Source organism: Lampris incognitus, chromosome 15, assembly GCF_029633865.1.
Source record: "Lampris incognitus isolate fLamInc1 chromosome 15, fLamInc1.hap2, whole genome shotgun sequence".
Taxonomy (NCBI): Eukaryota; Metazoa; Chordata; class Actinopteri; order Lampriformes; family Lampridae; genus Lampris; species Lampris incognitus.
The window spans coordinates 8,063,884-8,088,664 of NC_079225.1; the positions used below are offsets into that span (position 1 = coordinate 8,063,884).

The 24,781-nt window shown below is 49.3% G+C and overlaps 1 protein-coding gene across 1 annotated transcript in view; it reads right to left on the reverse strand.

The window, feature by feature from the left end:
• LOC130125486 (DNA (cytosine-5)-methyltransferase 3A-like) overlaps nt 1-24,781 on the reverse strand; it is a 204,094-nt gene that overhangs the window by 77,565 nt on the left and 101,748 nt on the right. Inside the window, exons 7-9 of the mRNA XM_056295062.1 lie at nt 18,468-18,680; nt 15,063-15,221; nt 13,203-13,310 (exon numbers count right to left, since the gene is read on the reverse strand). Coding sequence (XP_056151037.1) covers nt 13,203-13,310; nt 15,063-15,221; nt 18,468-18,680 — 480 coding nt within the window. The remainder of the gene's footprint in view (nt 1-13,202; nt 13,311-15,062; nt 15,222-18,467; nt 18,681-24,781) is intronic.

A 24,781-nucleotide genomic window follows, 5' to 3' on the forward strand; every position in this document is an offset into this window, starting at 1 on the left:
TGACCTCACCTTTTTTCGGCCAATTTCTCCCCTTTGGTGTCTAGAATTAAATCTGATTTTCAAAGATGGCATAGTTTACCGCTGTCTTTGATTGGTAGAATTAACACAGTTAAAATGAACATTTTGCCCAATTTTTTATTGCTGTGCCAATGTCTCCCCCTATTTCGGCCGAAACATTTTTTAAAACAACTGATCAAGCCATTTCTGTCTTTTTATGGTGTGGAAAGGCACCTAGAATCAGTAAATCGAATCTTCAGAGATGCAAATTCAATGGTGGACTTTCTCTTCGAAATTTCCAGATGTATTACTGGGATACACACATTCAAGAAAATTCACTTTGGCTTAATTCAATGGATCTGCCATGGTATAAGTTAGAGGCACAGTCCTGTGTTTCATCTTCCCTAATGGATCTGCTTACCTCCCTATTTCAACCAACCCCTCTGGCTTTACAAATAACCAAGTGGTATGTTCCACCCTCAAAATTTGGTATCAGTTCAGGAGGCATTTTACATTTATTTCAGTATCCACTTTAGCTTCTGTACTGAGGAATTGTTTATTTCGACCCTCATCTACAGATGCCACCTTTTCTGTATGGCACGACAAAGGCCTGAAATTTTCTAAAGATCTTTAAAGGATGGCATCTTTCGTAGTTTTGCAGATCTATCATGTGAATTTCATCTTCCACCTTCTCATCTCTTTCATTATTTTCAAATTAGGCACTGCATTAAATCTTTGTTCCCAGTTTTCCCCTCCTCTCCTCCGAGTCAACCCTGAGATTATTTTCTCAGCCACGATCCCCATCAAAAGTCACTCATTGCGAAGGTTTATAACAAACTTCTGTCATGCGACAGGTCACCAGCCACTAAAGTCAAGGTTGCCTGGGAGCTTGAACTGGGCTTCAACCTGGATGATGACTGGTGGGACGTTTCTCTTAACAAAATTCACACAAGCTCAACTTGCGCTCGACTCACACATACAGTTCAAGGTACTATTTAGGGTTGATTTTTCCAAAGCACAATTGTTACATATTTTATCCCAGTATCACTGACAGTTGCAATAAATGTCATGCTTCATCCTGCAATCTCACCCAAATGTTTTACTCCTGTACATTATCATCTTACTTTTGGTAGAACTACTGTGATACTGTGTCAAAAACACTTTCAAAAACTATAAAAGTCTCTCCCATATTGTCATATTTGGGCTCCCAGAAGGCTACTACCAATTCACCTCTAAGCAATTAGATGTTCTACCTTTCACTTCCTTACTGGCGAGACGCCACCTTCTTCTCCACTGGAAGTCTACCAAAGCTCCCTCCAGCACTCATGGGCTCAGGGACACCATGTCTTTTAAGCTGGAGATGATCACATACACTGTGAGAGGTCACTCTGATAGCTTCTATGGCAGATGGCAACCCTTTTTGATGTATTTTAACTCTCTTCAATCTCTGTCTCCTGATTAATGCCCCCCCCTTCCCTCCCCTTTTTTCTGTTCTTTTTCTCTTCTTTTTTATGGTTGTTGTGGCTGGGTTGATTTATTAATTGATTTGCTTGCTTCGTAAATGTGTTCTTGTTTTTCTTGTTTTTTTGTTGATACTACGAAAATATTTAACAAAAATATATATATAAAAAAAAAGAAAATGTTTGGTGCACTGTTAAGATATGGAATTTTCAAAATGTTCAGATATAGTGGACATGGTCGCAAGATTACTCCTGTTGTGTCTGTAACACATTAAAAAAATGCCATAAGCAATCATCAGCTGTCCCGCTGATGATTGCTTATGGCATGAAACAGGCTTGTACTGTCTCAAAGAATTTACTCGACTCACTGGATTTTATAATATATATATATGCAAGAGACCAGGTGGAAGTGGAGTAAGGTTAGGAGCATCGGAGGAGGAGAAATGGGGTAGGGGTAATTCTGAAGGAAGAGTATGTCAAGAGTGTGCTAGAGGTGAAGAGAGTGTCGGACAGAGTGATGAGTATGAAGCTGGAAATCGAAGGTGTATTGATGAATACTATCAGTGCATATGCCCTACAAGTTGGCTGTGAGATGTAAGTGAAAGAAGAATTCTGGACTGAGTTGGATGAAATGGTGGAGAGGGTATCCAAGCAGGAGAGAGTAGTGATTGGAGCGGCCTTCAATGGGCATGTTTGTGAAGGGAACAGAGGTAACGAGGAGGTGACGGGCAGGTATGATATCAAGGAAAAGAATGTGAACAGATGGTTGTGGATTTTGCGAATAGAATGGAAATGGCTGTGGTGAATCCATATTTCAAGAAGAGGGAGGAACACAGGGTGACATAAGAGTGGAGGAAGGTGCACACAGGTGGACTATATCTTATGCAAGCAGGCACAATCTCAAAGGGATTGGAGACTGCAAGGTGGTGACAGGGGAGAACGTAGCTAGGCAGCATCAGATGTTGGTCTGTAGAATGAATTTGGAGATCAAGAAGTGGAAGAGAGTGAAGGCAGAGCCAAGCATCAAATGGTGGAAGTTGAAGAAGGATGACTGTGGTGTGGAGTTCAGACAGGCACTGGGTGGTAGTGTGAGGAATCTGGGTGTGATTCTGGATGACCCACTGTTGTTTGCTGCAAACGTTGCAACGGTTGCTCGCTCCTGCAGATTTCTCCTCTATAACATAAGGAGGATTCGCCCATTCCTCACCGACGAGACAGCACAGGTGCTCATCCAGGCTCTGGTCATCTCCCAGCTGGTGACGACCAGATGATCTCCTTGCTGGCACCCTGGCGTCAGCCATCAGATCTCTGGAGCTTGTTCAGAAAGCTGCAGCTCATCTGATGTTCAACCGCCCTAAGTTCTCCCACACTACTCCCCTTCTCATGTCCATACACTGGCTCCCAGTAGCTGCTCAAATCCAGTTTAAGACTCTGGTGCTAGCCTACAGGGCAGTGAAAGGAACAGCTCCTTCCTATCTCCAGGCCATGGTCAAGCCCTACACCCCCGTCCGACCACTTCGCTCTGCTGCCTCGAGACTCCTGGTTGCCCCGTTGCTCAGAGGCCCCTGCTGCTGATCGACCCGGTCACGGCTCTTTTCTGTCCTGGCCCCACAGTGATGGAATGACATCAGTGGGGACTGATGTCAGGACAGTGGAGTCGCTGCCCATCTTTCAGCGCAGGTTGAAAACTCACCTCTTCAAGAACTACTACCCTGTTAAAAAAAAAACTTTCTCATGCTTTTACTTTAGCACTGGTTTTGCTCTTAGATGCTTGTTTATAGAGAAGATGCACTTATGACCTCTGATGACCAGTAGTTCTCCTGATTCCTATGTTAAATGATGCACTTATTGCAAGTTGCTTTGGATAAAAGCATCAGCTAAACGACTGTAATGTAATGTAATGTAGTGAAGAGTTGCCGGATGGCTGGGCAACCACTGCAGAAATAGTGAGGGAGACAGTTAGGAAGGTACTTGGTGTGTCATCTGGACAGAGGAAGGAAGACAAGGGGACTTGGTGGTGGAATGAAGAAGTAGAGGAAAGTATATGGAAGAAGAGGTTCACGAAGAAAAATTGAGGATGTTAGAGAGATGAAGTAGACAGGAGTACAAGGAGATGCCATGTAAAGTGAAGAGAGAGGTGGTGAAGACAAATGAAAAGGTGTATGGTGAGTTGTATGAGAGGTTGGACACTAAGGAAGGAGAAAAGCAGTTGTACCGATTGGCAAGATGGAGGGACCGAGCTGGGAAGGATGTGCAGCAGGTTAGGGTGATGAAGGAGAAATGGAAATGTGCTGACAAGACAAGTGTGTTGAGAAGGTGGAAGGAGTACTTTGAGGGGCTGATGAATAAAGAAAATGAGAGAAAGAGAAGGTTGGATGATGTGGGGATAGTGAATGAGGAACTGTGGTGAATAGCAAGGAGGAAGTGAGGGCAGCTATGAAGAGGATGAAGAATGAAAAGACAGTTGTTCCAGATGACATATACCTGTGGAGGCATGGAGATGTTTAGGAGAGATGGCAGTGGAGTTTTTGACACAATCTTGGAAAGTCAGAAGATGCCTGAGGAGTGGAGAAGAAGCATACTGGTATTGATTTTCAAGAACAAGGGTGATGTGCAGAACTGTAGCAACTACAGAGGTATAAAGTTGATCAGCCACAGCATGAAGATATGGGAAAGAGTAATAGAAGCTAGGTTAAGAGGAGAGGTGACGATTAGCGAGCAGCAGTATGGTTTCATGCCAGGAAAGAGCACCACAGATGTGATGTTTGCTTTGAGAATGTTGATGGAGAAGTATAGAGAAGGCCAGAAGGAGTTGCATTGTGTCTTTGTGGATTTAGAGAAATCACGTGACAGAGTGCTAAGAGAGGAGGTGTGGTATTGTATGAGGAAGTTGTGTGAGACCAGCTATCATTGGGAGTGACGAAGGAGGACAGGATTAGGAACGAGTATATTAGAGGGACAGCTCAGGTTGGACGGTTTGGAGACAAAGCAAGAGAGACAAGATTGAGATGGTGTGGACATGTGTGGAGGAGAGATGCTGGGTATATTGGGAGAAGGATGCTGAAATGGAGCTGCCAGGGAAGAGGAGAAGAGGAAGGCCAAAGAGGAGGTTTATGGATGTGGTGAGGGAGGACATGCAGGTGGCTGGTGTGACAGAGGAAGATGCAGAGGACAGGAAGAGATGGAATCGGATGATCCGCTATGGCGCCCCCTAACGGGAGCAGCCAAAAGTAGTAGTAGTAGTAGAAGATTAAGGGAGTAAACTACAATGTTACAATTTCATTTTGCAGATGCTTTTATCCAAAGCGATGTACATCTGAGAGTTAATACAACACAAGCAAGGATCGAGTCAGGAGACAACACAAGTGTCAAACAACTCGGTTCAAGTCCGATAGGACATCATCGTCAACAGGCAGTGCACAAAGGCAATGCATAGGGTGCATAAAAGCATTTTTTTTCTCATCTCATCTTCAGCCACTTTTCTGGGGTCAGGTCGCGGTGGCAGCAAGCTAAGTAGGGCACTCCAGACGTCCCCCTCCCCAGCAACGCCCTCCAGCTCCTCCTGGGGGATCCCAAGGCGTTCCCAGGCCAGATTGGACATGTAGTCCCTCCAACACGTTTTTTTTTTTTGTCTTTTTATTAATACCGTCTCAGCGGATCGGATGGAGTTTGGTAACTCATTCGATCCCCCGAGTCCCTCTCCATCTTTAAGACGCTAAAGACGCAGCTAGGGTTATGCAATGCCATGCTTTTGATTTGAGATTCATCCCCTCCTTGGTTTGTTCCGTTCAATGTCCATGCAGATACTGGCTCTCTCCACATTTTTTCACGTTTTTCCTCGCTGTAACTCTCACATGACACACCCTGCTGGTAGTCTTGAAAACTCCCGTTGATTTTTTATTTTTATTTATTTATTTTGTCCTCAGCAGCTGAGTAGTCTGACTGTAGAAAAAACTTGCGTCTCTCAGGAATCCCGTGGTCACATGACCAGGCATCCTCTTACACTGACAACTAGGCGGACCATCAATGTGGACACGGACATATTTGTATCTAGTCTACACAACATATGTGACGCCAGGTCTGAAAAAAAACCCCAAAACAATTAAAACTGTTATCCAGAGAGACCAGGCACAGATACACTCACTCTGTCTTTGCGTATCACCACAATGACCCACCCTCACATTACTGAAAGTACTGCAATGTACAGCCCAATTTGGACACCTGGTGAGCTAAAGACTTAAATGAAAGCTGCATGAATCTCTTTCAAATAAAGATCAGGATCGACACCAAGATTCTTTGTTCAGGGTGAAAAACTGAGCCTCGTAAAGCGATAAAGAATAAGGCTTTTACAAACCCCAATTCCAATGAAGTTGGGACGTTGTGTAAAACATGAATAAAAACAGAATATAATGATTTGCAAATCCTTTTCGACCAATATTCAGTTGAATGCACTACAAAGACAAGATATTTAATGTTCAAACTGATAAACTTTATTGTTTTTTGCAAATATTCCCTCATTTTGAATGTGATGCCTGCAACACGTTCCAAAGAAGCTGGGACAGGGGCAACAAAAGACTGGGAAAGTTGAGGAATGCTCAAAAACACCTGTTTGGAACATTCCACAGGTGAACAGGTGAACTGGAAACAGGGGAGTGTCCTGATTGGGTATAAAAGGAGCATCCCCGAAAGGCTCAGCCGTTTACAAGCAAGGATGGGGCGAGGTTCACCACTTTGTGAACACCTGCGTGAGCAAATAGTCCGATGGTTTAAGAACAACGTTTCTCAACGTACAACTGCAAGGAATTTAGGGATTTCATTATCTACAATCCATAATATCATCACACGATTCAGAGAATCCAGAGAAATTGTTACGGCTCGCCCACCCCGCGCCGTGGCCCGCCCACCCCGCGCCGGCAGCCAATCAGCTCGTCAGGGCCGGGCTTAGCCGTCAGGGCTGGGTTTAAGTTTGGTGATCTCCCAGCGCCCGTTGTCAGTTCGTGCCATAACCTCCTCGCAGTAGCGGCTACTCTTCCCTCACGGTCCTTTTCTCTCCAAGCTCACCCCAGCCCTTGGTTTATGCTTTCCCTTGCAAAGTTTCCCCGTGGAAGTATCCTGCCGTGTTCCCGTTTTTGGATTACCCGCGAGTTTTTCCCCTTGGACTTTCCGTTTTTCTTGTCACTCATTGCCTTCCTGTGTTTGACTATTTGTACGCGTAAGGAATAAAGTACGCCAGTTTTCGGCTAACCCCATCTCTGTCTGGTGTCGTGCGCTTGGGGTCTTCCACAAACCCTAACAGTATGAACTGACCATGACGACCCCAGCCGACACAGAGAGCGTACCGGCCAGTCCGCTTCGAGCGGCTCTCATCGAACAGATCCAACTGACCAACTCCCACACCCAGCAGCTAGAAGCGGCCTCCGCCGCGGTGAGAGATCTTCAGACTCGGGTCCAGCCCCTCAAGGCCTGTGTGGGTAACCTAACGAGCCAGCAGGCGGCGTTGGCGAGCCAACAAGCAGAGATCCTGCGGCAGTTGCAAACCATCACGGCGGCTCTCACCATCCAGCCGCCGGGCCAGCCTGCCCCTGGAGTCGTGGGTAACCCGCCCCCTGGGCCCGCTGCCCCGGTTAACCCTGTGGGGCTCAACCCAGTTCCCCGGGAGCCCTGCCTCTCCAGCCCACGACCATTTGATGGCGACCTGTGCCACATTCATCATGCAGTGTGAGCTGGTCTTCCTGCACCAACCCAGCATGTTCACGTCTGATGCTGCCCGTGTCGCTTACGTGACCAACCTGCTCACAGGCCGAGCAGCTCAGTGGGCCACTGCTTCCTGGTCCATGAGGGCCAGTTTCTGCCTCACCTACGAGGGCTTTGAGGCGGAACTATGGAAGGTTTTCCACCATCCAGTCGGTGGCCAGGACCCTGGTGCTCGGCTGAGCAGTATCCAGCAGGGCAGTGGCAGTGTCACAGACTACTCGGTGGAGTTCAGGCTGGCCGCAGCTGAGAGCGGCTGGAACGACCAGTCACTTCGGGTCACCTTCTGGAGGGGTCTCAGCGAGGCTGTCAAGGACCAGTTAGCCACCCGGGAGGAGCCCACCTCCCTCGAGGACCTGATCAAGCTCGCCATCCACATCAACGGACGCCTCCGGGAGAGGAGGCGCGAGCGAGCCCTGCGTGGATCCCCATCCATTCCCCAGTCGTCCAGCACTCCTAATAGGATCCCTACTCCTGCTCGCCCCACTTTCCCTGTGGCCGTTTCTCCCCCCGCGCCCCAGACCACGACGGGGGAGGAACCTATGCAGCTGGGGTGCACGCGCCTTAGTCCGGCCGAACGGGAGGCCCGGTTCAAGGCAGGTCAATGCCTCTATTGTGGCCAGAAGGGACATCTGATCAGTGGCTGCCCCACTCAGCCAAAAGACTAGGCTCACTGGGGCCCCGAGAGATCCTAGTGAGCCGCCTTTCCTGTTCCCGCCGTCCTGCCCCACAGAACCATCTAGTTAGCGTTACCCTGGCCTGGGCTGACCAGCGGCTCACGGTAGGTGCAATCCTCGACTTGGGGGCTGATGAGTGTTTCCTGGACTCAGAGTTTGCTGCCTAGGCTAACATCATGCTAGAGACGCTGGAGAAGCCCATGGAGGCCTTCGCACTGGACGAGCGCTGCCTGGCCAGCTTCACCCAATGCACCCATCCTGTCTCTCTCACCATAGCAAGTAACCATGTGGAGAGACTTCGGTTCTACATCATCCAGTCCCCGTTAGTCCCTGTGATCCTAGGGCGCCCCTGGTTCGTGCAGCATGAGCCACACATCATGGCCACACATCATGGGCCTCCGGTACCATCATGGAGTGGAGCTCCTCCTGTCATGCCCAATGTCTCCAGGCTGCTCCCGCCCCATCCTCCCGACGTGCCCAATCTTTTCCTCCTCATCGGCCTTATGACTGTGCTATCAACGTCCACTCTGGGGCACCCCTTCCCAGCAGTCGTCTGTACAGTCTGACCATCCCTGAGAAGGCTGCAATGGATGAGTACATCTCCGAATCCTTGGCAGCGGGGCTCATTCGGCCCTCGTCCTCCCAGGTGGCAGCTGGATTCTTTTTCGTGAAGAAGGACGGGGGCCTCCGACCCCGCATTGACTATCGCCAACTCAATGAGATAACCGTCAAGAACAAGTACCCCCTTCCTCTCATGAGTTCCACCCTTGAGCCCCTCACCCAGGCTACAGTCTTCACTAAGCTGGACCTCCGGTGTGCCTATCATCTGGTCCGGATCCAGAAGGGGGACGAGTGGAAGACAGCCTTTAAGACGCCCCGGGGTCATTATGAGTACCTGGTCATGCCATTCGGCCTCACCAACGCCCCGGCGGTATTCCAGGCTCTCATGAATGACATTCTCCGCGACATGCTCGACGAGTTTGTGGTGGTCTACCTCGATGACATCCTCATCTTCTCCAGGACCCTCGAGGAACATGTCCAGCATGTCCGCCGGGTACTCGAACGTCTCCTCCGGAACCGGCTCTTCGTCAAAGCAGAGAAGTGCCAGTTCCATTCCCCTTCCATTGACTACTTGGGCTTCGTCGTTGAGAGGGGACAGACGCGGGCCGACCCCCGCAAGATCCAGGCTGTGGTGGACTGGCCCGAGCCCACATCCCGGAAGGAATTACAGAGCTTCCTCGGGTTTGCGAACTTCTACAGGAGGTTCATCCGGAACTACAGCCACGTGGCAGAACCTCTCACCAGGCTGACCTCCCCCTCCCAGCCATTCATCTGGTCCCCGGCTGCCCGCTCTGCGTTCCAGTCCCTCAAGGAGAGGTTCACCAGCGCCCCGGTCCTGCTCCACCCCGACCCCAAGAGGCAGTTCATCGTAGAGGTGGACGCTTCGGACACCGGGTTGGGGGCTGTCCTCTCCCAGCGGTCAGCGTCTGACCAGAAGGTCCCCCCATGTGCCTTCTTCTCTCGCCGGTTCCTCCCCGCCGAGGAGAACTACGATGTCGGGAACCGGGAGCTGCTGGCAGTGGTGGCTGCTCTGGAGGAGTGGCGCCATTGGCTGGAGGGGGCGGAACAGCCGTTCACCATCTGGACTGATCACAAGAACTTGACGTTCATCTGGGCAACCAAGCGCCTCAATGGTCGGCAGGCACGGTGGGCCAGCTTCCTCAGTCGGTTTGACTTCACACTGACTTATCGCCCCGGGTCCCGCAACACGAAGGCAGACTCCCTGTTCCGACAACACCCGAGGAGGGAGCCAGCTACAGAGGAGCCGACTCCCATCCTTCCTGAGGCCAGGGGGGTTGGCGTGTTTACCTGGGGCATCGAGACCGTGGTCAGGCAGGCGTTGCGCTCCCATCCCGCCCCGAGCCACGTCCCTCCACGCCGCCTATTCGTCCCGGACACAGTCCGGCCCCGGGTTCTCCAGTGGGGCTATGCCAGTCAGTTTGCTTGCCACCCGGGTGTCCACTGCACCTTCACCTTTCTGGCTCGGCGTTTCTGGTGGCCCACCATGAGGATCGACGTCAGGGACTTCGTCAGGGCCTGCTCCGTCTGTGCTCGCAGCAAGGCCTCTCACCAGGCACCCGCGGGTCTGCCGCAGCGCCTCCCAACTCCAAGCCGGTCCTGGTACCATGTGGCATTGGATTTTGTCTCTGGACTACCTCCCTCCCAGGGTAACACTGTGATCCTGACAGTGGTGGACCGCTTCAGTAAGGGAATGCACCTGGTGGCCCTCCCCAGACTCCCATCGGCTTCTGAGACGGCAGACCGCCTGACGAGCCACGTGTTCCGTCTCCACGGCCTTCCCCTGGACGTCGTGTCGGACCGAGGGCCCCAGTTCGTCTCCCAGGTATGGCGGGCTTTTTGTAAGGGGTTGGGTGCCTCTGTTAGTCTCTCCTCTGGCTATCACCCACAGACTAACGGACAGACGGAGAGGATGAACCAGAGCGTGGAGTCTGCCCTCCGGTGTGTGGCCACCAAGAAGCCAAGCTCCTGGAGCCGGTTCCTCCCCTGGGTCGAGTATGCCATCAACTCCCAGTGTTGCGGGTTAAGCCTGTCTCCCACAGTCCTCTGATGCCTCCGGCCCTGGCTCCGCCTCCCCCTGAGATCGTGGATGGGCACCCCCAGTGGAAAGTCCGCCGGCTGCTGGATGTCCGGCGCTGAGGACGGGGGTTCCAGTATTTGGTGGACTGGGAGGGCTACGGTCCGGAGGAACGTAGCTGTGTCTCCCGCCAGCTCATCCTGGACCCTGGGCTGCTCACTGAGTTCCATCATTCCCATCCCGACAAGCCGGGCAAGTCGCCTGGTGGCTCCCGTGGAGGGGGGGGTACTGTTACGGCTCGCCCACCCCGCACCGTGGCCCGCCCACCCCGCGCCGGCAGCCAATCAGCTCGTCAGGGCCGGGCTTAGCCGTAAGGGCTGGGCTTAAGTTTGGTGGCCTCCCACGTGCCCGTTGTCAGTTCATGATGTAACCTCCTCGCAGTAGCGGCTACTCTTCCCTCACGGCCCTTTTCTCTCCGAACTCACCCCAGCCCTTGGTTTATGCTTTCCCTTGCAAAGTTTCCCCGTGGAAGTATCCTGCCGTGTTCCCGTTTTGGATTACCCGTGAGTTTTTCCCCTTGGACTTTCTGTTTTTCTTGTCACTCATTGCCTTCCTGTGTTTGACTATTTGTACGCGTAAGGAATAAAGTACGCCAGTTTTCGGCTAACTCCATCTCTGTCTGGTGTCGTGCGCTTGGGGTCTTCCACAAACCCTAACAGAAATCTCTGCACGTAGGCAGCAAGGCCCAAAACCAACACAGGCATCAAATTCAAAATGAGTGAATATTTACAAAAAACAATAAAGTTTAGCAGTTTGAACATTAAATATCTTGTCTTTGTAGTCTATTCAATTGAATATAGGTGGAAAAGGATTTGCAAATCATGGTATTCTGTTTTTATTCACGTTTTACACAACGTCCCAACTTCATTGGAATTGGGGTTTTAAGTAAATACATATCTGCATAGTGCTTACCAACTTACCTCCTAAAACTATCCCTGTCCTCTGCAGCGGCCTTCTTGGCAGCTAACTCCCAAGTTATTCTACGTAACCATGCAAACACGTGCTGGTCCTCAAACATTGTTCAACACACGCTGGTCTTGGCGGGAGCTGGTTGAAGCTCCGTTATATGGGCTTGAACAAGCTGAGATATAAAAGAGGAGCTATTTCGCCACCTTAGAAATGTACATTCAACTCAGTATAAGGGATAACAAGAAACCAAATAGAAATGATTTGGTCGGGGTGTCAGGGTGGCGTGGCGGTCTATTCCGTTACCTACCAACACGGAGATCGCCAGTTCAAATCCCCGTGTTACCTCCGGCTTGCTCGGGCGTCCCTACAGACACAATTAGCTGTGTCTTCCGGTGGGAAGCCGGATGTGGGTGTGTCCACCTCGCTGCACTAGCGCCTCCTCTGGTCGACTGGAGTGCCTAAACGCGCTAAATCCCCCTGGAGAAACTCCTCACTGTCAGGTGAAAAGAAGCGGCTGGTGATTCCACATGTATCGGGGGAGGCGTGTGGTAGTCTGTAGCCCCCCCCCCCCGGAACGGCAGAGGGGCACTGCAGGACTACCACCGGGAGGGGGACGGCCCAGAAAAGTGGGGTAATTGGCCGGATACAATTGGGGAGAAAAAAGGGGGGAAATTAAAAAAAAGAAAGAAAAAGATTTGGTCAGAAGTTCATTCTTTCCACAATTCTTTCAACCTATGCAAAGTTTTACAGAAATGTGAAAATACAATTTTACCGTAAAGCCTCGAGGCACCAGAGCAACATCAAAAATTTACAACTGTTGCTGTTATCGCTGTACCAGTTACACACTTCCTCGTCAACATAAGTCGTTGCAACCTAAAAAAAGTGCCTGACCACACAAAGTAGGTTAACATAACGTGAGATTGTGGGGCGCCCCGTTGGGTCACCTGGTAGAGGGGTACCACATAAGGCTGAGTCCTTACCACAGCAGCCTGGGTTCGAATCTGGCCCGGGCCCTTTGCTGCATGTCATCCCCTCTCTCTCCCCTGCCTTTCCTGTCTCCCTGCTATCAGTATCAAATAAAGGCGGGAAATGCCGAAAACATGATCTTTGAACATAATGTGGGCTTGTACTGATAGAAGGATATGTCTCTGTTTGAAAATTCTGATTACAGTGCCAGAAATAATAACTTACTTGCACAAACTGAAGAACACAAATACCTTGAAACTGTACACCCGATCTCTCTTTCTTTCCTTTTTTTGGGATTTTCCCCCTTTTTCTCCCCAATTGTAGTTGGCCAATTACTCCACACACTCCGACCCGTCCCGGTCTCTGCTCCACCCACTCTGCCGATCCGGGGAGGGCTCCAGACTACCACGTGCCTCCTCCGACATATGGAGTCACCAGCCACTTCTTTTCACCTGACAGTGAGGAGTTTCACCAGGGGGACGTAGCGCGTGAGAGGGTATTCCCCCCAGTTTCCCCTCCCGCCCGAGCAGACTCCCTGACCAACCAGAGGAGGCGCTACTGCGGCGGCAAGGACACACACCCACATCTGGCTTCCCACCCACAGACACGGTCAGTTGTGTCTGTAGGGGCGCCCGACCAAGCCGGAGGTAACACGGGGATTCGAGCCAGCAATCCCTGTGTCGGTAGGCAACGGAATAGACCGCCACGCCACCCAGACACCCCAAACCTGATCTTTAATATCTGGTGTTATGCAGCCAAGAAAAGCATTGAGAGCTGGTTTGTTACCTGTAGAACTTCAAAGATGGCTTTCCGATACATGGATTGTTTGTTGTAGGTAGGCTGGTGGAAGGAAGACGAGAAGGAGCTAAGGGGCATTAACTTCTCCACACACACCTGCAGACAGAAACGTAATTAGTGATGTGATTTACAGACAGCCGAAACTACAGATGGACCTGAATACATAAAAAATGCTAACTTTCTCCTTTCCTTCTTCACTTTCCCTTGAAAATCCTATAAAGGTCAGGGGCAAGCTATACAAGGAGAATTCCAAGGTACCTTTGGGCATATCTTTGGGAGCATCCTTTGATGCTACATGTTTGCAGTGTCATTAAGTCGATGTTGACCGATATTTACATGGCTGTTCAAGAGGAAAAACTACACATCACAAAGAAACTACCTACAGAAAGCGCACCTATAGTCCGATTTAGCAGCTATCCGTTTAGATTTTAAACAACATAAAGGGGATGAAATGCATTCGATTGGGCCTAACTGGAGTCCAGAACAGAACTATAGGGACATGTTTTATCTGCTACAATCAAAAGCAGTCATACAATACACATGAGGAAAAGAAGGATAAGGAATTTGAACATTGTAGGCAGATTCTCAGGAACGCTGAAGTCATCAGCATATATCTTACAGCGGCAGTGCTACAAACAACACAGCTTCTGCTCATCTCCGATCACCCCGCTTGTCCCAGCATCAGTACTGTCAGTTAAAAGCAACACTTGTGCACTTTCACCGCCATGCCAGTGTTGGATCGATCTTTTTCCAGTGACTATGCTTCACAGCCATCCATCCGTTATCCGAACCGCTTATCCTGCTCTCAGGGTCACGAGGATGCTGGAGTCTATCCCAGCAGTCAATGGGCGGCAGAAACCCTGGACAGGCCACCAGGCCATCACATAGGGCCCACACACACACACACACACACACACACACCTAGGGACAATTTAGTATGGCCAATTCACCTGACCTACATGTCTTTGGACTGTGGGAGGAAACCGGAGCACCTGGAGGAAACCCACGCAGACACGGGGAGAACATGCAAACTCCACACAGAGGATGGCCCAGGACAACCCCCAGGGTTGAACTACCCCGGGGTTTGAACCCAGGACCTTCTTGCTGTGAGACGACTACGCTAACCACTGCGCCACCATGCCGCCCTATACTTTACAATTTATCGAAAAACTATGAAGCATGAATGATGTATACAAACACTGAAATTCCAGTATATTGTGGTCCAGAAATCTGATCTTTCCCTCTGTGTTTCTGTGCTGGAAGGAGGCAGGAAATGAATTATGAGGCTCCTTGATATCGATATGCTCACAGGAGAGAAGCTAATGATCTCTGTAATACGAACCCTCCTGAATAGGACACCATACCATGACAGAGCCCTAAACTGTACCAATGCATTTCTCTTTTAAAAACATTGATTCCTCATTTGCCCAAGGAGGAAGGTTTGTTGAGCACCAACATCTTTTCTCAGTGACTCTGATTCAGTTTTATTGTTAATGGCATTCATACATGACCTGCTGCCTACAACAACAGAGCGATAGATCACTGAGGGCTGAGTGTTAGCATAAGAGCAGTTAAAAGGTAATTACATGAGGGAGAAATGTTACTTCCTCAACTTTCCAATAACAGGATATTCCAAAATGTCTGGTAATTCAAACTGATTGAATTCCAGTAAAAATACTTTTCTCTAATCTTTAAACTATGGCTGCCTTTTAATGGTGAGTGCCAAGGTGAGAGACACTGGGCCCCATTTCCTTGAATAATGGATGTGCTGTGTCAGAGCCCAAAGATCCCAGTACCTGATCCAGTCATCCAAGTCATTAAGAAAAGGGAGTAAACGCTCCAACTCACCACAGAGAACTTGCCATCCCCGAACCACATGACCCAGCGGGTTCCGTCTGCAGCCCGACTTCGGCCGCTCATCCACCAGGACACAATCCTCCCAGGCCACCACGAGAAACCCCGGAGCTTTCCAAAAACCAGTGAACCAATGCCAAAGCCTCTGCCATCCTGTTAGCCCGGAAGGTAGAACATGGCACAAAGTGTTCATACACACAACACAGGAGAAACCATTACAACATCCTGTACAGACGCTTTCATCTTCCACTATTTTTGTCGGCCGTTTGTCGATGAGCCTCGATTTTTCACACATGGCAAAAGATGAGACAGCTGAAAAACACTCAGAACAACGTTATATCAGCAAAGGGTAAACCGTATATGTAGCCTGGCTAACATGCACTTACACCTTTGGTTAACATTCATTTAGGACATAAATAGCTTTAAAAATCAAGTTCGTAATGTTTAAATATGTTAAAATATACATGGAAGGATACAATAGAGAAGTCGTAAGCTTTACAGTTAAAAGGTTAGAGTTTATGCAAATGAGCATAGTTTGCTTAATACGCACAGGACCAAGCACGTGTAGTCAGTGTAACAGTCTAACAGCCCAACTGATTAGCCGCATTATGTCAGTCTATGTTTTCCTTTGTTTTAATTGGCATGTTCTGAAATGATAGCTAATTAAATCCCATTCTCGGCTAGAGGGGCGGGGCTTGGTTGTAAGCCGTTAGGTGTGGCGCGTTGGAGAACGGGAAAAAGCCGATGGTCGCTAATCGCGAGTAGCCGTTAGCATTGGCATAATAGCCTTTAGCTTTGCATTGTGCAGCGAATCGCGAGTAGCCGTTAGCATTAGCATAATAGCCGTTAGCTTTGCATTGTGTAGCGAATCGCGAGTAGCCGTTAGCATTAGCATAATAGCCGTTAGCTTTGCATTGTGTTACCAATTGCGAGTAGCCGTCAGTATTAGCATAATAGCCGTTAGCTCAGCTTTGAAGACTTGGTGAAGACAAGCTGTTTGCTAGCTCGCCACGGAATAGTGTGTGGACTTGTTGCTCAGCTGGTTTATTTGATGCCGGAGACGGATGACGTGTGACTACTGGAAGAGAGGACAGCTCCGCCGGCTGGACCACTCTGGAGAACTGGTTTCTGTTGGAGCGCCGCTTGACTGTGGCTGCGGTTTCTCCTGCGCTCTGCCGAGCGCCCAGTTTCCCCTCGCCTGTCCCCTCTAAATGTCTCCTGGATCCCAGAGGACTGAGCACGCGCGTTTACGTTCGCTTGCGTGAGCAAGTGAAGCGGGGCCACTACAGGTTCTAGACCTCCACGCTCCCAGACCACCACGACTCAGGCCTGCACCGGGGGTTTGGCTTACGGCTTACCATGGGTTGCAGAGTGTGTGTGTGTGTGTTGGGGGGGGGGGCTATGATTGATGTTGTTTGATAGTAGCCCCTCCCTGTTGTGACGCCATTTCCTGTTAGTAGCTCCAAAACGTATGTCCCCCCCCCCCCTGACTTCTGCCTCTTTCCCGCTTTGGACATGTAGAAAGAGGTATATGTGTTGATGTTTGTCTGCCCCTGTAGTGTATTTTATCCATCCCTAATGTGTCTCATGTCTAATGTGGGCCGATTCTGGCGTAGGCTACAGCAGGAGCTGATCTGATCTGACGTTTTCTGAAAGCTGTCCTGTTCTGTTTCTATGCCACAGAATACAGATCCCATGCATGAGAGAAGTTGTCCTGTCTGTCCTACACAACGCAATGAAAAGCACACCGCTCACACCAGGAAGCACTGAAACATGCGTATGAGCTTGAGACAAAAGCATTTACCCATGTCTTACCCATGTCTTACCCATGTCTTACGCTCATGTCTTACCCATGTCTTCAGCTCATGTCTTACCCATGTCTTACGCTCATGTCTTACCCATGTCTTACCCATGTCTAACCCATGTCTTACGCTCATGTCTTACCCATGTCTTCAGCTCATGTCTTACGCTCATGTCTTCAGCTCATGTCTTACCCATGTCTTCAGCTCATGTCTTACCCATCTCTTCAGCTCATGTCTTACCCTCATGTCTTACGCTCATGTCTTACCCTCATGTCTTACGCTCATGTCTTACCCATGTCTTCAGCTCATGTCTTACGCTCATGTCTTACGCTCATGTCTTACCCATGTCTTACCCTCATGTCTTACCCATGTCTTCAGCTCATGTCTTACCCATGTCTTACCCATGTCTTACCCATTTCTTCAGCTCATGTCTTACGCTCATGTCTTACCCATGTCTTACGCTCATGTCTTACCCATGTCTTACGCTCATGTCTTACCCATGTCTTACGCTCATGTCTTACCCATGTCTTCCGCTAATGTCTTCCGCTCATGTCTTACACTCATGTCTTACACTCATGTCTTACACCCATGTCTTCCGCTCATGTCTTCCGCTCATGTCTTACACTCATGTCTTACACTCATGTCTTACCCATGTCTTCAGCTCATGTCTTACCCATGTCTTACCCTCATGTCTTACCCATGTCTTAAGCTCATGTCTTACCCATGTCTTACCCATGTCTTCAGCTCATGTCTTACGCTCATGTCTTACCCATGTCTTCAGCTCATGTTACACTTCCACTCATTGGCTCATACACACAGGCCCTAGCTTTGTGAAAGTATGACAGTTCCTTAAAGCCTCCTACAGACTGGTACTTTATCAGTCCTACACGTTGATTACAAGCCACACTGTGCGATATAATCTAATAAACGTGGGTGCGACATCACGTGTGACGTATGTAGACTGTACGATGATAATACCTACCGAATGGCAGGCTACGGCGCGAGTCCATAAAAAAGTCATCAGCGCGCGTGCCGCCGCATCAGCGCGCGCGTCATCAATCTGCGCCGCTGGTAGAGCAAGGTGACGCCAAGCAGGAATGGAGTCCTTTCACTAGTCGCCGCAGCTCGTCTTGCTCGTTTGACGGAACCCCCGGCATTTGGGTCACAGATGCTAACGGTCTGTTTGTGTTTAGCGCCAGCGAAGACGGCGCGGCGTTGATCAGTGCGTCATTTCCTGCTGCATTTCTATTGGTCGGTTAGTAGACGTAGGTCGTAGCAGCGGTCCCATTGTAAGACGGCCATCCTACATTTCGGACTTGTTCCCCAGGTCATCTTCGGTCGCAAGACTGTAATAACGGCCGTCTTTGAGCCCGTCTCACAGTGTGACGCAGGGCCACCGTTTTGGAGCCATGACCAAAGACATAACCGCGTTTAGAGATGGCCCACATCACACAGTCTGCAGGAGGCTTAAGACAGTTAACTATCGGCTAGTGTGGTACACCGGGTACTTACTTGGACCTACACAGCTGAGTCCACAGCGCCACGTGGACTCTTAGCAACACTGACCGGGCCGGCGGGACAATACCTATTGCTTTACCTGGTACTCCACCTCACTAGGCTTGGTCTGTTCTCCTCTGGTGACAGGCTCTGGCGTCGTGGCAACCGTTGGCGAGGCTGGGTCTGTGTGCTGCTGGGCAGGGGGAGGGGCTGGACTAGCTGGCTCCTCCTCCTCCTCCTCCTTCTGAAAGTCGCCCTGTGACAGGTCATCCATCATGCTCATCTCTGCCTCCCGGTAAGCCCTCCTCTCAGCCTGTTAAACGAGCACAAGAACCTTTCAATCAACGTGCAAGGAACCTGTCAATCAATCAACACGCCAGGAAGAAAGTGGTGTGTGAAATGCAGCCTCTGGTTGCAGCTCCTGATGTCCGCGTGAGAACAGAGATGGACAGCGTTTTAATGAAAAGTATTTGGAATACATATTTTGGTCACTTTGGAGTATTTGATCATTTGTTTGATTAGTCTTAAAAATACAATGTTTGTTACTTCTGGGAGCAGTATTTTGTATTGAAAATACTCAAAAAAGGTTTTTTAGCAGAGATCAGACGTGAGGTCAAAGATCATTCTCCTAGGTCTAGCCTATCTAGGTCATAGGCGAGGCTCAGCGTTTTTGGTTTTAATTTTCGAAGCCATCCAGCATGCCGAATTTCGCCACAAGAGGACACTGTTGCATAACCTCACACGAAAAGGAACAACTTTTGGATCCGTGGAAACAAAGTCCGGGTGAAAATCTGAGTATTTTTCGGTGAAAATGGGTAAAAACCGAAAACGCCGAGCCTTGGTCACGGGTTATGACAGGAATAAGACAAGCCAGGATAGCCGCCAAACACACACAGTGATGTGATATGGATGCTGTGTGTGGGGTGGATGCTGATGTTGTAATGCTGTGTATTTGGACCCAATGGCAAAGAAGAGGCAGTTGGTACAGTACAACTTCCGCAAACACCCAATAAAAAAACGAGACTACTGCCAAACAGGGCAGGCAATAATGGAAACTAGAATAAACAAAATACAAAACTAAGCAAACTATTCTCACAGGGGGCAGATGAGGGTACAGGATACAAGAGCTTCCGCAGACCGACGTGAAGCCTCTCCAAGAATCGACAGAGATGTGTGCAAAACAGCCGGTTAAATAGTCTCCAGCACAGGTGCACATGATCACAGGCCAACCAATACGCTGGTGCAATGCATACCGGCTGATTGCAGGCCGATAGAGAAATGCCACCCATTGGCTAATGGTCCTCTGGCCATTGATGTGTCAGTACCCCCCTCCCAAGGGACGGATTCTAAGCCTCCCAAAACCAAAGGACCCAGAGTACCCAGCAGGACGGACAGAGGGGCCTAGGGGGAGGACAGATGGGGCCGGGGGTCTCAGGCAGGCGGCCCGATGGCCGGGACCGATCAGGAGGGCGACCAGGATGCAGGAGACAGATGGATGACGCCAACGGTACCGCCGTGGCTAGAGGGCCGTGGGGCAAACGGGCCTCGGAGGCAGTCTGGCAGCCATTCGTGGAGCAGGCCTCGGAAGCAGGCCGGGGACGCCGGGCAGCTCGGCCCAACAGGTCGGCTGAGGTGGCCGGCCGAACAGGAACCTGTAGAAGTCGGCTGGTGTGGCCAGCGACTGGTAGTCAGACAGGACGTCGGCCAGCCGTCGAGGAACATGGGACTGGCGGAGCCTCTGGAGACCTCCCCTGGCCATGCGGGTTCCCCAGAGCGGGTCCCGGGCTGGAGCTGGCTCAGCACCACCCCTTGATTGGTGGTTTACCAGCGGGTACGCAGGCTAGCGGCTAGCGGCTAACAGGTTCTGTGCCCGCAGACCGGGAGACGGGCTGTAGCTGCTTGAGAGTGGTGGTGAGGCTGGTGATGGAGGCCATCATCTGCTGCTGTTGAGCCTGGACCTGCTGCAGCTGGGAGCGATCCGCTGTCAGCTGCTGAAGCATGGGGTTGATTTCTCCAGCAGAACTGGAGATGGAGCGGACGCTCGCCTCCAGCGACTGCAGCTCGGTGTGCCGTTCACCCAGAACTGCACCTTGGGTTGTAATGGTGGCGCGCAACTGCTCTAACTCTGCTGGGTCCACGTCTGGTCGAGTGTTGCTATAACGCTGTGTATTTAGACCCAAATGCAGAGAAGAGGCAGAGGCAGTTGGTACAGTACAACGTGTCTTTACTGGACTTCAGCAACAACAAAAAACAAACACAATAACAATAACAAAAAACTACTGCCAAACAGGGCAGGCAATAATGGAAACTAGAATAAACACAAAATACAAAACTAAGCAATACACTCACACAGAGGAGGCGGATGAGGGTACAGGATGATGCAAGAGCTTCCACAGACCAATGTGAAGCCTCTCTAAGACGTCTGCAAAACAACCTGTTAAATAGTCCCCAGCACAGGTGCACATCATCACAGGCCAACCAGTACGCAGGCACAACTCATACTGGCTGGGAAATGACAGGGAAATGTCACCTATTTGGCTGCTGGTCCTCCGGCCAGTGATCGTGTCAGATGTGTGTGGGGGGTGGATGCTGATGTGTGTGCGGGGGTGGATGCTGATGTGTGTGCGGGGGTGGATGCTGATGTGTGTGCGGGGGTGGATGCTGATGTGTGTGCGGGGGTGGATGCTGATGTGGGCTGTGTTCAGCCTGTCTTTTGTAGAGCCTTGGCTTCAGCAACAGAAGGCATTGCACTGTGTACATGTGTTGTACAATGCTGTCTAAAAGGTTGTCATTTACTGCCTCATTGTCAGATCCCACCGTGAGAAGGATGTGCAGCGGGGGGATGAAGGATAGAGATGGAAAGTGCTGACAAGCGAGGAGAGTGTGCTGAGCAGGTGGAAGGAGCAGAAATCAAGTACCATTTCATTTTGAACCATTTGACAAAGATGTATTTTATTTTATAACATCTTAGATTACCAAGTATTTTTGCCCAACTCTGTGTAAGAATACTACTAAACCGCAGCCGTACAGAACTAGCAATGGAGCGCAAAGCCCTACTCTTAAAACCAAGACGGTTGCAGTTCAAGGCAGTATGAATGTGACATTTGGCCAGCAGCATTTCCCTGACACCTCTGAACCTCATGGTGACCACATCTTCATGTTTTAATGACCCCCAGCGGCCTGGAGTGTACGGCCCTTCACGGAGGTTTTATGTGGGCTCTTCCAGATGACTCTGTGGCTGCTGTCCATCAAGAGCCATGTGCCCTGAGCTGCTGGAACAATCCTGTATGTGTTCCTCCAAACAGGAAGTGAGTGGGGTGAGAGGGGAGGGGGCATTTCAGGGGGTTTCGGATGAGGAACGAGGGAGAGAGAATAAGCAGGATGACATGTGCATGTATGTTAGACTTTCAGAAGGTACGCTCACACTACCACCACAGGAAGGAAGAGGGGAGACAGCGTGGAAGAAAAGGGAAGTGGGTTAGAGAGAGAGAGAGAGAGAGAGAGAGAGAGAGAGAGGGGGGAGACAGGAGGTCGTATTTTACACTGAGATATACCAGCTATACTATGTGAGAAAGGGGAAGGAAGAAGTGAAGACGGTTAGAGACAAAACCAGACAGAAGAACAAACGGAGAAGACAAAGATGGAGGAAAAAGAGAAGAGGGCCATAAAGAAAGTGCCGTGGCACTGGCATAAATCCTAGCTGGAGAGACAGTAAAAGTGAGAGAGCCGGGGTCATCGTGGCGTCTCCTCACCGTAACCCCAGGCCGGGGCAACTCTTCTCTGCTTCTGTTGACCTCTGACCTCATAAACTGCTAATCAGCCTGTTACACGCATCACAGACCACACATGCACACACACACACACACACACACGCACACACACACAGTTGCATGGCCATAAATGTGGGTGGAGTCATAGAGCCACCCTAACACATGCTCCACTTCCCCTTGCTGCAGAATAAAAGGACTTGGTCATCTAGAAGAATGTATCTACAGCAATTAAATCTTCACATCTCAGAAGGAACCAGAATCTCTAGTTAAGAGCTGGAGTCCTGCTGTGAAAAGCATGGCAGCTTACTGGACAGGACCACCACGATATCTCAGCACACAGAACTTGGTTTTGGTTCGTGCTGATTACTGGTTTGGATGTGATGCTCCATAGATGTTGGAAGTAACTCTTGTTACTGGACAATTTAAGAAAAAAATATCGGCTTCCTTGAGAGGATCTGTTATTAGTTGCCAGGCTATAAGATTTATTTCTGAGGAATTGTCTGTCTAACAGAACACACATTCTTCCATTTCATCCAATTTTTCAGAGCTGCGTCTCATGTCTGTCAATATGTGACTCCTTCCATCCTGTTCCACTTTTTTACGCCTAGGTCCATATTTATTCCTCCATAAAGACCCTTTCAATTCCAACACACTTCTACTTCCCACACACCATCTGAACAATGTCTCGCACAAATTACAACAATGCTGCTCACCAACTTATAGACACAAGTCCAACACAAAACAAAATCTCTAGTAATGTAGCTAAATTCAGTTACCCTGAACACAAGCTAGTTTCTACATGGACTTTATAGCATATTTACTATAGACTACTCAAAACAAGAGAGAGCCACTGTTCCCCTAGTCCCCCCGTGGCATGCTGGATATGACATGTGAAATATGAAATATGAAATGTGAAATGTTGGGCGTTGCAGTCGGTGTGGACTGGACGGATGGTGTACGATAGTGTATTAGTATTACTACACTCATCTTTTTACACTATGTTGATGCAACAGTTGTGGTGTTGATTCAGGTTTAACGTGAACTGATGAAAGCAAGATTTGTACAATATGACACCAGACAACCCTTCAACAAGTATTAATCAGTAATGATGAGATAACAATTTTCTGTTTCTTTCCTTCCAAAATAGGACTGTTCATACATATTAAACGTGGCACTTTTGGTCTCCTGACCAGCTCAGTCCTGCTGCCTACAGACCTGCTGCCTACAGACCTGCTGACTGCAGACCTGCTGCCTGCAGACCTGCTGCCTGTAGACCTGCTACTGTAGGCCTCCTGGCCAGCTGCTGGTGGGTTGCCTGTGCACATGATCTTCTTTAAGTGTTGAATTTTACCTTCAAAATACTACAGTATAAATGCAAATCTTGTACATACTGTTCCTTTTCAGATAGTTCTAAATCCTAGCAGATTTAAAAACCAAAGACTTTAGTTATTTCACATCAACTATCTTCCTTCTGTTGCAGTATGCCATGTCACACACATGTTGCGGTATGCCATGTCACACACATGTTGCAGTGTGACATGTCACACATATGTTGCAGTGTGACATGTCACACACATGTTGCAGTGTGACATGTCACACATATGTTTGCAGTGTGACATGTCACACACATGTTGCAGTATGACATGTCACACATATGTTGCAGTGTGACATGTCACACACATGTTGCAGTGTGACATGTCACACATATGTTGCAGTGTGACATGTCACACACATGTTGCAGTGTGACATGTCACACATATGTTGCAGTGTGACATGTCACACACATGTTGCAGTGTGACATGTCACACATATGTTGCAGTGTGACATGTCACACACATATGTTGCAGTGTGACATGTCACACATGTTGCAGTATGACATGTCACACACATGTTGCAGTATGACATGTCACACACATGTTGCAGTGTGACATGTCACACACATGTTGCAGTGTGACATGTCACACATGTTGCAGTATGCCATGTCACACATATGTTGCAGTGTGACATGTCACACATGTTGCAGTGTGACATGTCACACACATGTTGCAGTGTGACATGTCACACACATGTTGCAGTGTGACATGTCACACATGTTGCAGTATGCCATGTCACACATATGTTGCAGTATGATGTCACACATATGTTGCAGTATGACATGTCACACACATGTTGCAGTATGACATGTCACACACATGTTGCAGTGTGACATGTCACACACATGTTGCAGTGTGACATGTCACACATGTTGCAGTATGCCATGTCACACATATGTTGCAGTGTGACATGTCACACATGTTGCAGTGTGACATGTCACACATGTTGCAGTGTGACATGTCACACACATGTTGCAGTGTGACATGTCACACATGTTGCAGTATGCCATGTCACACATATGTTGCAGTATGATGTCACACATATGTTGCAGTATGACATCTCACACATATGTTGCAGTATGACATGTCACACACATGTTGCAGTATGACATGTCACACATATGTTGCAGTATGACATGTCACACATATGTTGCAGTGTGACATGTCACATATGTGTTGCAGTATGACATGTCACACATGTTGCAGTATGACATGTCACATATATGTTACAGTGTGACATGTCACATATATGTTTCAGTATGCCATGTCAC